General features: G+C 35.3%; 3 protein-coding genes across 4 annotated transcripts in view; 1 reads left to right on the forward strand and 2 right to left on the reverse strand.

Moving 5' to 3' along the window:
- Positions 1 to 257: 257 nt before the first annotated feature.
- LOC101292470 (5'-3' exonuclease-like) lies at positions 258 to 4282 on the forward strand. The gene is made up of 6 exons (XM_004290382.1): positions 258 to 573; positions 655 to 807; positions 1328 to 1562; positions 2130 to 2352; positions 2481 to 2630; positions 3794 to 4282. The coding sequence occupies exons 1-5, from the start codon at positions 262 to 264 to the stop codon at positions 2620 to 2622; spliced, it is 1065 nt and encodes a 354-aa protein (XP_004290430.1). The 5' UTR covers positions 258 to 261; the 3' UTR covers positions 2623 to 2630; positions 3794 to 4282.
- Positions 4283 to 4906: 624 nt separating this feature from the next.
- Positions 4907 to 12693, reverse strand: LOC101292757 (putative rRNA methylase YtqB-like). Of its 2 annotated transcripts, XM_004290384.1 has the most exons (8): positions 12587 to 12689; positions 12021 to 12228; positions 11783 to 11846; positions 11178 to 11370; positions 8725 to 8798; positions 7799 to 7954; positions 7278 to 7341; positions 5088 to 5296 (listed from the first exon to the last, which is right to left on the reverse strand). In XM_004290384.1, exons 2-7 carry the CDS (start codon positions 12178 to 12180, stop codon positions 7284 to 7286), a joined length of 705 nt encoding a protein of 234 aa, XP_004290432.1. In that variant the 5' UTR covers positions 12181 to 12228; positions 12587 to 12689; the 3' UTR covers positions 5088 to 5296; positions 7278 to 7283. The 2 variants fall into 2 exon arrangements, with proteins under 2 accessions (XP_004290431.1, XP_004290432.1); XM_004290383.1 differs by lacking the exon at positions 7278 to 7341 and having other exon boundaries at positions 4907 to 5296; positions 12021 to 12693.
- A 418-nt stretch (positions 12694 to 13111) lies between these two features.
- Positions 13112 to 13383, reverse strand: part of LOC101300218 (protein FAR1-RELATED SEQUENCE 9-like) — a 2365-nt gene continuing 2093 nt past the window's right edge. The window contains exon 3 of the mRNA XM_004292440.1: positions 13112 to 13117. Coding sequence (XP_004292488.1) covers positions 13112 to 13117 — 6 coding nt within the window. The remainder of the gene's footprint in view (positions 13118 to 13383) is intronic.

Consider the following 13383-nt stretch of genomic DNA (forward strand, 5'->3'; position numbering starts at 1 on the left):
ACACACGCATCACGCATGCGTAAACACGGCCATTTCGCGCGTGTAAATTTGCCATTTTTTTTTGCTTTATTAAAGGCTTAACATCCATTTTATAAAAATAAAAAATAAAAAAGACGTGAATGTCAGTTCCTAATTTTTCTAATATTTTAATTAATTTATTTTTAAATTTATTTCGGATTTTATGGATAATTAAATAGATATTAAACATGATGGTGGGGATAAATATCCCGGTTGTTAGTAGAAACAAGAAAATGATTCCAAATGGTACAAGTTTCAGTTCATATCAATCCCTTTCTTCCTGCAACCCCGCATCTTCCAACCCGTCGAAATCTAACATGGAAAATCAGTGAAGCTAATTCCTCGTCTTCTCCTGCTTCTAGTAGTTGTGGGTATAGCTACGATAAACAAAGGACTGATGGTCAACTAGTATTGCCAAAGAAGAAGAGAAGCCGGGTGTTCTTTCTAGATGTTAATCCTCTGTGCTATGCTGGAAGTAAACCCAGCTTACACTCTTTTGCTAACTGGGTCTCCTTATTTTTCAACCACGTCAGCCTCTCTGACCCTGTCATCGCTGTAAGCTCTCACAAAGATCACTGAGCTAGTTAGTTGGTTTGAGTTTTTATTTAGTGTAGTTTATGTGTTATACTGTGGCAGGTTGTTGATGGTGAAAGAGGAAGCGAGCACCGCCGGCAGTTGCTGCCTTCGTATAAAACACACAGGTGGAAATTGTCAAGACAGTTTTCAAAAGGTCATGTTGGAAGGTCACATGGACTCATCACTGATGTTTTTACAAAATGCAATGTGCCTGTGAGTTACCCTTCTTGTCTTGTGTCTCAACATGATTCAAGGCTAATTTCTCGAGCACATAGCAGAATTCATGTGTTGCTATTCTACAGAAAGCTATTACATGTTACCATTGAACTATAATGATTCTTACTCTTTACACACCAGTTTCTAAACTTCAGTATTCTCTAAACTTTACAGATAATAGTCTTAATATTTATACAGCAAAAATTAAATTGCCAGTAACAGGAAGATAGATTCTAATGCCAATTTGAATTTTGAATTCGATAAACTTTTAATTATGGATTTAAGTTATCTAATCAATTTTCTCTCTCTTTTGACAAAGGAAAATAAAAAATTAAATTAAATTAAATTGTGCTCCACACCGGAAGTCTGCTCCGTAATGTAATATTGGGTTCCTTCTAACATAAAATGCCATTCACCTTTTAATTGTATCAGATACTTTTGGACCAAAGGACTAGATATTGAAGTGTTTTATATGTTTTGGTATCTTAGCTTCATAATCCAAAGAAAAATTATGCAGGTCATAAAAATAGATGGCCATGAAGCTGATGATGTTATAGCTACTCTTGTGGAACAAGTTCTACAATTAGGATATCAAGCTGTGATTGCGTCTCCTGATAAAGATTTTAAGCAATTGCTTTCAGAGGATGTCCAAATCGTTATGCCCCTGGACGATTTAGAGCGCTGGTCCTTTTACACCCTTAAGCACTACATGGCTCAGTATAATTGTGATCCGTGCTGTGATTTGAGCCTCAGTAAGTCTAAGATTAATATGGTCATCCTACATTCCTACTATGTATTAATTTTATTTCCATATACATATTATTTGATAAATGTTATGATTGTTTGTAGAATAATGAGATGTAGAGACCTTGTGCATGAACATTGTCTCCACAGATGTTATTTCGGGTGAGTGTGCCTCTGATATATTAGGTTCATGATTTGCATAGCTTTTATAGAGTGATTGAAAAATAATACCACTAAGTGGCCTGGAATATGATGAGCACTGGTAGTGTGAACACTGGTACTGTCTATAATTGTACTAGAAAGGATGACAATTTTGGAGAGTAACTGTGCAGCAATGTTTTGGTTGTTATTTTAGTCATATATGCACTTAAAGCACAAAAATGGTAATAATAGGAATAATCTACAATACAGTTCACAGTATTGGGGTAGCAGAAGTAAGTTACTGTTAATTCATCACCTTCTTTGATGTGTTATTCCACCTCCGGAAGTTTTTTTCTGGGATGGATTTTGATCTGATGAACTAAGGGAATATTCTCTTTTCACTTAATATGAATTCACTGCCAACTTATGTCTAGGATGCATTGTGGGAGATCAGGCTGATGGTGTTCCTGGGATCCAACATCTGGCTCCTGGGTTTGGTCAGAAGACTGCCCTGAAGCTCTTGAAAAAACATGGCTCATTGGAAAATTTACTGAACATAGCTTCAGTAAGAACTGTGGGCAGACAGTATGCGCAAGATGCTCTTACAAAGTATGCGGATTATCTACGAAGGAACTATGAGATTCTTGCCCTTAGAAGGTAATGCATGTGATTTTAGTTTGATGTTTCTTATCTTTCCTGCGACAGTGCTGCTACTAGGCAGAGTCTTTAAGTGTGTGTGAGTCTCCAACTATTTTTGATATTTCCAAGGTCATATAATTCTCCAGGGATGTCAATGTTCAACTTAAAGAGGAGTGGCTTGTTCCAAGAGACACAAGCAACGATTCAAATACTTTGTCCAACTTCTTTAAATTCTTGGAAGAAACTAAGGAGTTCATTCATCAAAATGGATCTATTTCAAATGGCTAAGTTAATAGGTAATTTCTTATAGCTTGATAAGATGCGGTTTCTCATTTCATGTGTTTTGAGGCTATATTCGTTGCTGGCGTTGGACATATTTTTTATTTACCAGTAAGTTAATTTATACATTTCTGATTACACACTTTTTTTTCTCCCCTATAACCTAGTTTGCTAGGGCTATACAACTCTTTTAAGAGGGACGGTACAATTGATGTTTATTGTTTTGAAACTGTCACTGATGTCCTTATAATTTTTTTTGGTTAAATTATAATTTAGAGTTTTAAACTAGTAACTATTGCACACTCTCAAAGTGTTCGATAAAGAAAAATACATACTCACGAAAGACTCCCTCTCAAAAGCTTTTGAATAGTATATGATTCATTCTAACACCGCCACTTGTTTCACATTGTGAAGTTTTGAACTATGATATACAACTTTCAAATTATTTCCACAAAGGTAAACCAAGTTCACAAAAAAGCTGTTTTTCATCCATGCTGGTGCAAGACGACCATTTATATTGCATTATTGATCAATCGAGATGGATAGCCAGACACAGGAATGGTAAACCCAACCTTTTATTTTATTGAAAACCGTCTTAACGAAATCATCTTTTTGTTTTTTGTTTTTTGTTTTGTTCTGGTCTGAGTCTTAACATGATCTTACATAACTTGTAATGGAATAAGATGGTAACTCTGGCAGTTCAGTTATTTCATTGTTATTTACTTTACTTTTCCTACATCATTGTGATGCTGTCTTACATATAGCATTCCTTGTTTAGTTTTTCTTGCATATGTCTGTATTCAACATGGTCTTGTTGACACTCGATGGATATGAATGAAAGAATCTAATGGAATTGGAAACTAACGGAAAACTGCAGTAGCTTATTGATTAGAAGTGTAAGAGAATGAAAATCTTGTACAGTTTCCTTTTTTCCATCAACCTTAGATTTCAGCAAATCTGGAAAAAATAAACAAACTTAAGTTCAGCAAAAGACGAATTTCATACTGTTATGTTTCACTCTGTTGATCTCTTGATATGAAAGAATATACAGTAAGAGCGATGCTCCTGTAAATATGATTGATTATAGTATAAGGTGCATAGTTATTTACATCCTCTTTTTTACTCCCTCACCCATTCGGCTTTCTGATAGTTCTTTCTCCCCTTGCTTTTGGGATCTCAGGTTTTCTTTTGCCAGTGACACGAATAGAAGTGTCCAAGTGCCCAAGATGCCAACAGGGCTTTGCTTTCATTCTTTTCAAAAACTAGGTACTACAGTCAGTAATATGATAAATGTACGGATTATACTGATGAAGTTTTGACCGTTTTGAATTTATAAAATTTACGTAGTACCCCAACAGACGAGCACAAGGCATTCAAAGATGGATTGTCGAGTGGACTACACCTGTGATTTACCTCTTGTTTCATTTTCTTTTCCATGCCTGTTCAACTAACTGTCCATTGCTTTTATTTGTTTTCGACAAAGAGAAATTGCAATTAGACTGTTAAAATCACCAATATTAACAGGATGCTTGTAACGTGAACGAGGAAAAGCATAAAATCATAGGCAAACCAAAGGAATATCTCTGGACGTGGATTCAGGAAAGCAGACTAGTAACAAGCAACCAAGATGAAAAAACTTAATGGCAACCATACTTGTAACAATGGAATGGACTGCTAGGAACGAAACGACTGATGGATGCTTGTAGTTGGTTGAGTTGGGCTGCCTGTGTGTTTTTGCTGCTTCACTGATTATAATCATTATATGGATACTCGATGTCTCAAAAACAGCATTCCTAACAGTCTTCATGTAACCGAACCCTTACCTGCCATCGATGAACCAAAAAGAGGTGATAAACAATCACAGACCACTATTCAGACCAGGTTGTCGTCCACCTGAAGTATACCCTCAACAAAACCAGCTTGATTGAATTTTTGTTCACGAGGGTGATGGCCTAGTAACACCGAAATGACACCGCCTCACATCTTAGCCACTAAAAACCTTGTTCACATCCACAAATTCATCCTCCTTGTCTACTAAGGATGGTTCTTGCAGTAAGCTGTAAGAACCTATGCATGGAAGGAGTGAAGGGGAGGAGCAAAAAAAGAACTGAAAAGGTCAGCATAACGAGGATATCACATCCAAAACAGCAGAACTGGAAAGTACATATTTTTAAGAAAAAAAAATGGAGGTAAGAAAAATTTAACTGATGGCAATGAATATATTTACTTACGAGGATACTATTTAAGCATATATATAGAGTTGCAATATGTGATAGCAAAGTAACAATTAATTAAATACTTCACTGACTAGTAATCAAGTACTACAATGGAAGATATTGTTAGACCTATACACGTAGTTGAGTGAGCCAACTTTGCAAAATAATCTCCCAAATTTTGGTATACTTCTAGGCTAGACTTCCCCTCTGCAAAAGATTGAGGACAATGATGAGGGTCTTGAAATTGTATTGCAATTACTCCCATGACCTCTTGCAATTGAAATGCTTGATTCTTGCAATAGTACTATATAGAATACTAGTTTTCCAAGCCCCTGGCGATTCAACATCTTTTGAATAAGAAAACAAGTATTGGAGACATTGATCGATTTGATGACTGATACTCACAGCAGATCCATTTCTCAACAGATAGTCTAGAAACAAAGTGTCGTACAATCTGCAGCTCTTCCCTGAATTAAACAGAAGATAAATCTATAGTATATAACTAGTTTTTGCCCCAAATATGAAGTAACATGGATTGAAGTGGAATACTTATGTATCATATATATGTCATGGAATATTGTATTATAGTATGTCTATAATATATTATAACAAACAAACAGAGGCATAAGAAAGGATTCACTGTACAAACTCTAAAACTTAACAGTTCACGCCAACATAAACCATTCCGACAGTTCCATCATGAAGCAAGTACAGCTATTATTTCAAGACCAATCAAACCATTCCCAGCTCGCAAGAGAATAAAAGTTTCGACTTGTGAAGCAGGGGTGCTCATAAACTTTTTAGCGTTGGTATAATATTCGCCTCCTATAAGCTTCGATACACGATCAAAGTTCAATACTCTAAATGAATATTGTCAGTCATAGGGACTGCAAAAGTTTTATACAAGAACAAGTATGGAATGATTTATTTATTTGGTTTTGCACAAGAAAAGTGGATCACAATTTAGCTGGTATACCACAGAAGGGTGAAAGAGAAGAAAAGCAATACATGTATTATATTTCTAAGTTTATAACATATGGTAAGCTTGGAATGTGAAAGAGTGTATTTAGGTTATGAAACCTTCCTCAACTTCCGGACATATAATTTGAAATTTGATAAAACGCATATTGGGATGCACTTCCAATTGCAGACCAGGATGCATGGAGAAAGTGTCAAGTATGATTCTTGAATTAATTTCTAGATCACATTGTTTTCTGAATTAGACCCAGTATCAATACAGATAGAAAAACATAAAATCAACAATTTGACAAGGATTTAGTTGGATCCAAATCCACTTCAAAATTGTTTCACGCAACTATGCAAAAATCAGCATGCATGATTATGTGCACACTTGTGGACATTGTTTTTAGAATTAAATTCAGTTTACCCCCTTGTGGTTTGGGGGTAACTTCATGTTAGTCCCTACACTTTTATTTTCATCAGTTTACCCCTTGAACTCTTCAATTTCTGTCTGCCGTGCCCAAATTCTCATATTCCGTTTGAATTGACCTTTAATTATCAGCAGTTAAGGTTTGATTTGGACATATAAGGTCCGATTTGCCCAAATTCTAGATACTGGCCTCACAATTAAGGTTAAAATTATCAGCAGTTAACGTCCGATTTGGACAGAATATAGGACATTTGGTCACGCTTGAGGAAAATTCAAAAGTTTGAGGGGTAAACTGATGAAATTGAAAGTATAGGGATTAACATGAAGTTACTCCCAAACTTCATGGGGGTAAACTGAATTTAATTCTTGTTTTTATATTTTTTTTTTTTTTAAAATAGTAGTAACCTTGTTAAGAGTCAATGGTTTCTCTCCAAAAACAACCAAAAGCAATTGGCGTTCCCATTTTCTGGTAACAGAGACATGGTACTGTTCAAGATATAGCAGTACAACAGAATTTTAGAAGTGTTCCAGCCCAAGATATAGCAGTACAACAGAAATTCCTTGATAGCAGGATAATTTGACAAAATTGACATTCTATATGTGAAATATAGAAAAGCAAATTGGTGTAGTAAGTTGGATTCTTTGACCCAACAAAAAGCATGTGATACCCAAATCATTCATTTCATAGTACTTTCAAGTTTCAACCTTTCTCAGTTTCGTATTTTTAAGACTTTAAGTAGGAAAAACCAATCAGAACTCTTTTTATAGTAACTCATGAATATTTTCAAGCTCAATAATATAACAATGTTAATCCGATTCCATGAAGCCAAGCTCAACATTGGATGGAATATGTGCAGTAATTTGGTACAGCTGTCCTGGGATTCAGTCTAGGTTCACTCTTTTATGTTTTACTTTTTCAACATACACAACCCCGGAGACACTTCCTATTTACTACTCTCATGAGACTAACTATGTCATTCTCACTTTCTCTTCCCTCTCACTTTCACTTCTCTCTCTTCTAGGAGTGAAATTAGAAAGTAAAACCTAAACAAACCTACCTCACTCTAAGCAGGTAATTTTGAAGACATATCTGAAAAGGATGTAGTACAACTAAGGTTTTGCCTGCAAGATCAAGTACAAAAGAATATATGTACATAAACTCAACTGCAACTGGAAAGTTTGAAAAGAAGGTTTAAAAGGATGTGTGTGTGCGCGCGCGTATAAACATATATATAGACACACATATATCATGCTCCCACAATCCCACCTAACTTATTTCTTTTTGGAAGGAAAAACACAAAACTAAGCCATAAATATCAAACTAAAAGTAACGCTAGGGCCTAGGGACATACTGTTTGTTCATAAAAAGCAAGCCAAGTCTTGCAATTTCAGGAATTTAAGTGTCTTATATTGTCCCATTTCCTAAAAATTGCTTTTAAAATGTTTATTCCAGTATTCCAGAGGAAATTACTTAACCATATGCATTGAAAGCTTCTCAGAAGCTTACAAACAGTGAGCCAAATACAAAAAAGTGAAAACAAAATAACCAAGGGGAAAGAATTCAGAGCAAAAATGTTACCATCCACCAGGATGCCCCACATAAACCACTAAGCTGATAAGCCCTCCCGGCAGCAGGATATCTTTTGCAACTTCCAATGCTTTCAGTGTTGTTCCTGATTCAGTGATTATTGTTTTGTCACCACCAGGAAGATAGCCTAGGTTGAAAGCAACAAGCCTAATGACAACCACGAAATCAAGTTCTGCTTCAGTTGGAAGTCGGTTGATCTCCAACGAAAAAATGGAGTAATATGTTCTACAATATTGTCATGATACATTGCAATTTAAAAGAATAAAAAACCTCAAATGCGTATTATATAGATGTGAGAGAAAGAGAGTGGGAGGTCACTCAAGGTTGTTCTCCAGATGTAAGAATTTAAATGCCTGTGAATATTACGTTCTAATTTTTGCTCTGAATACAGCTAGATATCCACAGATGATCATAGAAACTACATGCATAATGATCTACCACCAAAAACATACATGTTAAACAGAAGTTTGATTCATAATTTTAGGCTCTTTACCCCGTCAAGACATTGAACTGAATGAACTGTTTTTTCAGTGCACTCTTAACTTTGAAAATAACGTTTAAATCTCCTCCCAAGTAAGCAAATAGATCTGAAATATATAAAGGGCACTTAATCCTGCCGCATAATAAGCTATTATTGCAAAAATTGGTGAACCAGTTATGAGACAAAAAAATATTAAATTACAAAGTACGCCTCCAACATATATGGTTTATGGAGCTAACTTTGGGCTTTCTCAATGTACTTCTTTTCTGTTGTTTTCATTCACATTCTTTTGCAGAACAGTTTATACTAAAAAGAACTTAAGGTAAGAGTTGCAATAAATTGAAACTGATATATTTTCCTATGAAAATTGAGGTACAGATTCTAAAGCCAAAACAATAGAATAGAAAATTCACAAACTATAGTGACCAGTAAGCACCTAACACAGGTATCCGGCGGAAGAATTTCACGCATTTTACTGTGACATTTGGAGAAGAGCTTAACAAGTTCTTTCTGCACAATATTGAAGGTAATAAACAATTGCAGATTATAAAAAAAAATAAAAACATGCTACAAATGAGTGATGTTAGGTGCAGGTATGTAAAAAGAGAAATTTTGATAAATAACCAACTTTTAGTCTTCAAAATGATTTTCAACCTACATTTAAAAAACAGTTGAAAAATAACCTTTAGGTATGGTAAAATGACATATAACCCCACCTCAATTCATTCAATCCTTCCTCCTCTCCCGTACGGCCTCATCGATCATCAACTCCTCAACTTGACCACTATCCTCGGCGCCACCCCATTTTTTCAATTTCACAACCCCCCAATTTCATTTTCAATCTCAACCCCAATTTCATTCGTATTGAGTAGTTCGACCACACATTCTCCAACTCATACCCCAATTCTAAGTCCAGCGAGTCAATTTGAAACTCACCGAGGCCTTGAAGACACAACATGTCTTCTTCTTCTTCCTCCTCTAATGACTAGTGCACTCGGTTCAAACATGCCCAACACTCCTATACAGGCGTTTCCGATCCCAATGTCGTTTACAGTTTCTCTGATTCCATTACTTTCATGATTGAGGTCACGGCATGGAGGGATTGCCGATTTCATTCAATGTAATTGCGTACCATGCAGTAGCAGCCTTCCATGGGTGCTACATTGAATATAGTACAGTATTGTTGTATAAATCATTGGACTGGAGGGTGCTCTAAAAGCTTTGGACAATATAATAATTAAATAAATAATCCAAGGCCTCAGAAGAGAATGTTAGCTTCAACATTCACTTTTTTTTTTTGAATGGTTCAACATTCACTCTTGATGCCCTTTAATTATGCTCAACTATTGTCACTAGTATGATGATTTGATGGGACGAACCTAAAAGCAGAAGTATTTAAAGGTTACAGCATCCATGTTTTGAATAAGTTGATAGAAATAGTTGTTTATCAAAAAAGTTTCTTCTTATCTGCTTGATCAAACTGTATAGGCACAAAAAGCTATTATGTATCTATACATCCACAAGAGACAAAAGATTTGCAAAGGCAGGAATTAGAAACATCAGTGGTTATAGGAATACCTGAACATAATTCACAGCTAATCATGCAACTGTTTTTGTATCTAGATATTGCAACTTCGGAACTGGAGTTAAGATTGGATGTTGTGAAATTGAAAAATCGGGATTGAAATGAAATTGGGGGTTTGTGAAATTGAAAAAATGGGGCTGCGTTGAGGATGGTGATCAAGTTGAGAAGTTGATGATCGATGAGGCCGTGCTGGAGAAGGAAGAACTGAAGGAGAGGTAGGGTTATATGTCATTTCACCACACCAAATGGTTATTTTTCAACTGTTTTTAAATGAAGGTCAAAAATCATTTTGAAGACAAAAGGTTGGTCATTTGTCAAATTTCTCAGGTAAAAAAAAAACCTACAACCAGTAAAGATTAAAAACAAAAAAAAGTAAACAAATCACTGAAGTAAATAATATGCAGTTTTATAGGCTTATGAACATACAAATTACATATAAGACCATATATACGTATGATACAGAAAAAAAAAATCCCCCAAATATATGAAAGCAAAAAAAATAAAAAATAAAATAATCATCACAAATTGACATTTAGAACCTTTTCTGAACCTGCAATAGCAATTCCACTCACATTTTAACTATTTCACAGTTAAAAAGTAGCCCTTCGCATACTTAAATGCCACACTAACATTTTAACTATTTCACAATTAAAAGTTAAATGCCACAACAGTATTGAGTGGAATTGCCTTAGCCTAGTTGAATGCCACAACAGTATCTAACGACTTTCAGACAATACTATGGCCTCATAACAAATATGGGCTAGTCCTTTTACTGGCTCAATGATATTTGCAGGATATATTGGAGTGAGATTAGTAATTTTATTTACTATTTAATTTGGAAATGCAATAGACACTGAATGCACAACTTTAGCAAAGTCGTGAATTACTACTCTGACTCCAATAGACTCTGCAGATAATATTAAGAGCGTGAAGCCAATATTTCTTGCCACAGCATTTTCTGAATGGCTACAGGATGGGCAACAGAAATTCATCCTCCATTTTTGCAACTAAGGTTAAAAAATGTAATTAAAAGTTAATAAATTGCTCATGGAAAGCGCACTAACTTTCAATCCGGCGGCATTACTGAATCAAGAGAAATCCTTTTTTCACTGATGGGTCCTAAGCCAACCCATCCTCCCTTTTAACTCATTGCTAAATTTGATCAGGAAACTAAGTTCTCAAGTCTCATGATACAACTTCTCAATGCTCAAACTTTCACTTTCCCTAAATTTAAGAAAAAACTATAAGATAATGAAGTACAAGTGCCGAAACTCTGTATTTAATGTGAAGAAAGATAAGGGTACCTCTTTTAGGCTGACTGATTCTTCCAGCAAAGAAGAAGTTTTCTGTAAAGCAACTTCCTGAATATCCATTCCATAAATTGAACCCTTACCCGATGCATCAGCAACCATCTTGAGCATTGCTAAGGTATCATGACCATTGCCACAAGTGGTGTCAATTACCGTATCTCCTTCTTGAACCACACGTCTCCAAACCCTGTTAGTCGATTGGAAGTGAATATTGAATCTCTAAACAATGATATCATGAAGTAAGTGGCAAAAGAACAAATGAAAATCTATAGAGTAAGAGATTCCACTTCTGTTGAAGCTGAACCGAACACAGACTAGTTCAGAGCTTTGTCAAGCACATATTTCTAAGCAAAACTAATTCGAGGGAAATTTACAAGCGTTCCGACATTGAAACCAAGTATATGCAGCATGTCATCAAGCATAGTGTAAAACCTAATTCAACTCTTTTTCTATATTTTTTTTTTTTCTGTTTTTTCTTCATGTTTTTAGAAAGTAAAACCAGAAGTGAGTTACATGGTAGGCTCAAACTAATTAGACCAACAAAGCTGTAAACTGAAATATGTTCAAAAATTATGTGAAATTAGTCAACAATTTCTTACGAGTGAGCAACTTCTGTGGCCCTCTTCTTGCCCAAGATAAAGCTCAACAATACATCCTCCAATCCTGAATCACGATTGACCAAAAATCAGGGTCTACTTTCTCATGAAAATAGCAAAAATCATAACGATTTGATTTGTTTATCTTTGGAACAAGTAATTCATTTCATTTAAAAGAAAGCGCTCATAATCAAAAATAAATAAATGTCATCTCTGTTGCATAGTTTAGTTTGAAGAGTACCAGAGAGAGGAGAGTTTTGGGGCAAAGAAAGCGAAACCAAGTCGTCGCTGGAAGTTGAAGCTTTGAGGTTAAATTTTCCGGGAAAGTGTTGGAAAATTGTGGGGAGGGATTTGTGACCCCAAGCCCATGATAACCTCAGTGGCACTGCCATTGCCAACATATCTCTTTCTTACAAATAAGCTTCTTTATCCTGCCGTTCCAACCAAACCTGCTACATTGGAATGCCAAACGCATCAAAAAACAGCCTAAATATGCAGCCAAACCATAAGTGCATGTTTGTTACACAGGACTGTCTTAGACAGGCTTATTTTTAATAACAGTCCTGGACTGTCTAAGCTTGGCTTATGCTGTGATAATACTAGACCCATGCTTGGTACTGCTTAGGACTAAATAGCAGAATAATCAAAATAGTCCTATCCCATGTTTGATGATGTATTAGACTAAATTAATTTTGAATACCACAATATTTTTTCTAATTTAACAAACTATTATCCAATGATGAATGCAATTGTTAAACTAGAGTTTCTCATCGAGCATCACAAATTCAAAGTATAAATATGCCTAACCAGCAGCTATTCCATTTCATTCCAGAATTTGATATTATTTCAAAATCGGATGAGAAAAGTGCAGCAGCCTCATCAGTCAAGTACCAGTACCTGCAGAGGGAGAAAATGAGAAACGCTAAATGAAAGTTGTACTTTCAGTTTGCGTACACTAGATATTGAGCACCATAGCTGTGCAGATTGTATTCTGGAAACAATATACATAAAGGCATGTGAATATTCATTCCTTTGGTGTCGTACATGAGCTAAATGGCAGCATAACATCCAACAAAAGAATCCATCATCAGGTAAGATACTACCAATACAAATATCCATGCCAATTTAATCTTTCTAAAAACACATCTTGAGATTTTCTGTAAACTATCATTCTTTTTCTAGTCCATTTAAATAGGTTGTATGCTTATATTTGTTATATATCTATAATGGAATTGGAAGAAAACCACATGCTAGGCATCACCATTGCCAAAACAACTTGCAGACCTATGGCTATCGTACTGAGATTTTGGGGCTACCATTACCAAAACAACTTCAGACCTGTAATCCACAACTCAACTACAATTTACAGTATGATCAAATCCATAATCTGAGATATAGCATTTGTTACGCATCAAAACACCCCATCAAAAGAACTTGTGGTGACAAATGCAACTTAATCAAGACAAATTGACAACTGATTAAATCATACACAAACTATAGCTATCATGATATCAGCACAAACCTATTTTCCTGGAATGATATTGATCACTGTTGTGCTATCATGATATGATTGCCCCTTTTTTTTTTCTTTTTTTTCTTTTTTT

The sequence above is a fragment of the Fragaria vesca genome, linkage group LG2, assembly GCF_000184155.1.
Source record: "Fragaria vesca subsp. vesca linkage group LG2, FraVesHawaii_1.0, whole genome shotgun sequence".
Lineage (NCBI taxonomy): Eukaryota > Viridiplantae > Streptophyta > Magnoliopsida > Rosales > Rosaceae > Fragaria > Fragaria vesca.

Coding starts and splice junctions, on each gene's coding strand:
- LOC101292470 (XM_004290382.1), top strand. CDS start 262: ATGGTACAAGTTTCAGTTCATATCAATCCCTTTCTTCCTGCAACCCCG. Junction 1,563..2,129: donor GTGCTGTGATTTGAGCCTCA/GTAAGTCTAAGA, acceptor ACTTATGTCTAG/GATGCATTGTGGGAGATCAG. Junction 2,353..2,480: donor GAGATTCTTGCCCTTAGAAG/GTAATGCATGTG, acceptor ATAATTCTCCAG/GGATGTCAATGTTCAACTTA.
- LOC101292757 (XM_004290383.1), bottom strand. CDS start 12,180: ATGTTGGCAATGGCAGTGCCACTGAGGTTATCATGGGCTTGGGGTCAC. Junction 11,371..11,782: donor GCCACAGAAGTTGCTCACTC/GTAAGAAATTGT, acceptor ATCGACTAACAG/GGTTTGGAGACGTGTGGTTC. Junction 8,799..11,177: donor AATCAGTCAGCCTAAAAGAG/GTACCCTTATCT, acceptor AATATTGTGCAG/AAAGAACTTGTTAAGCTCTT.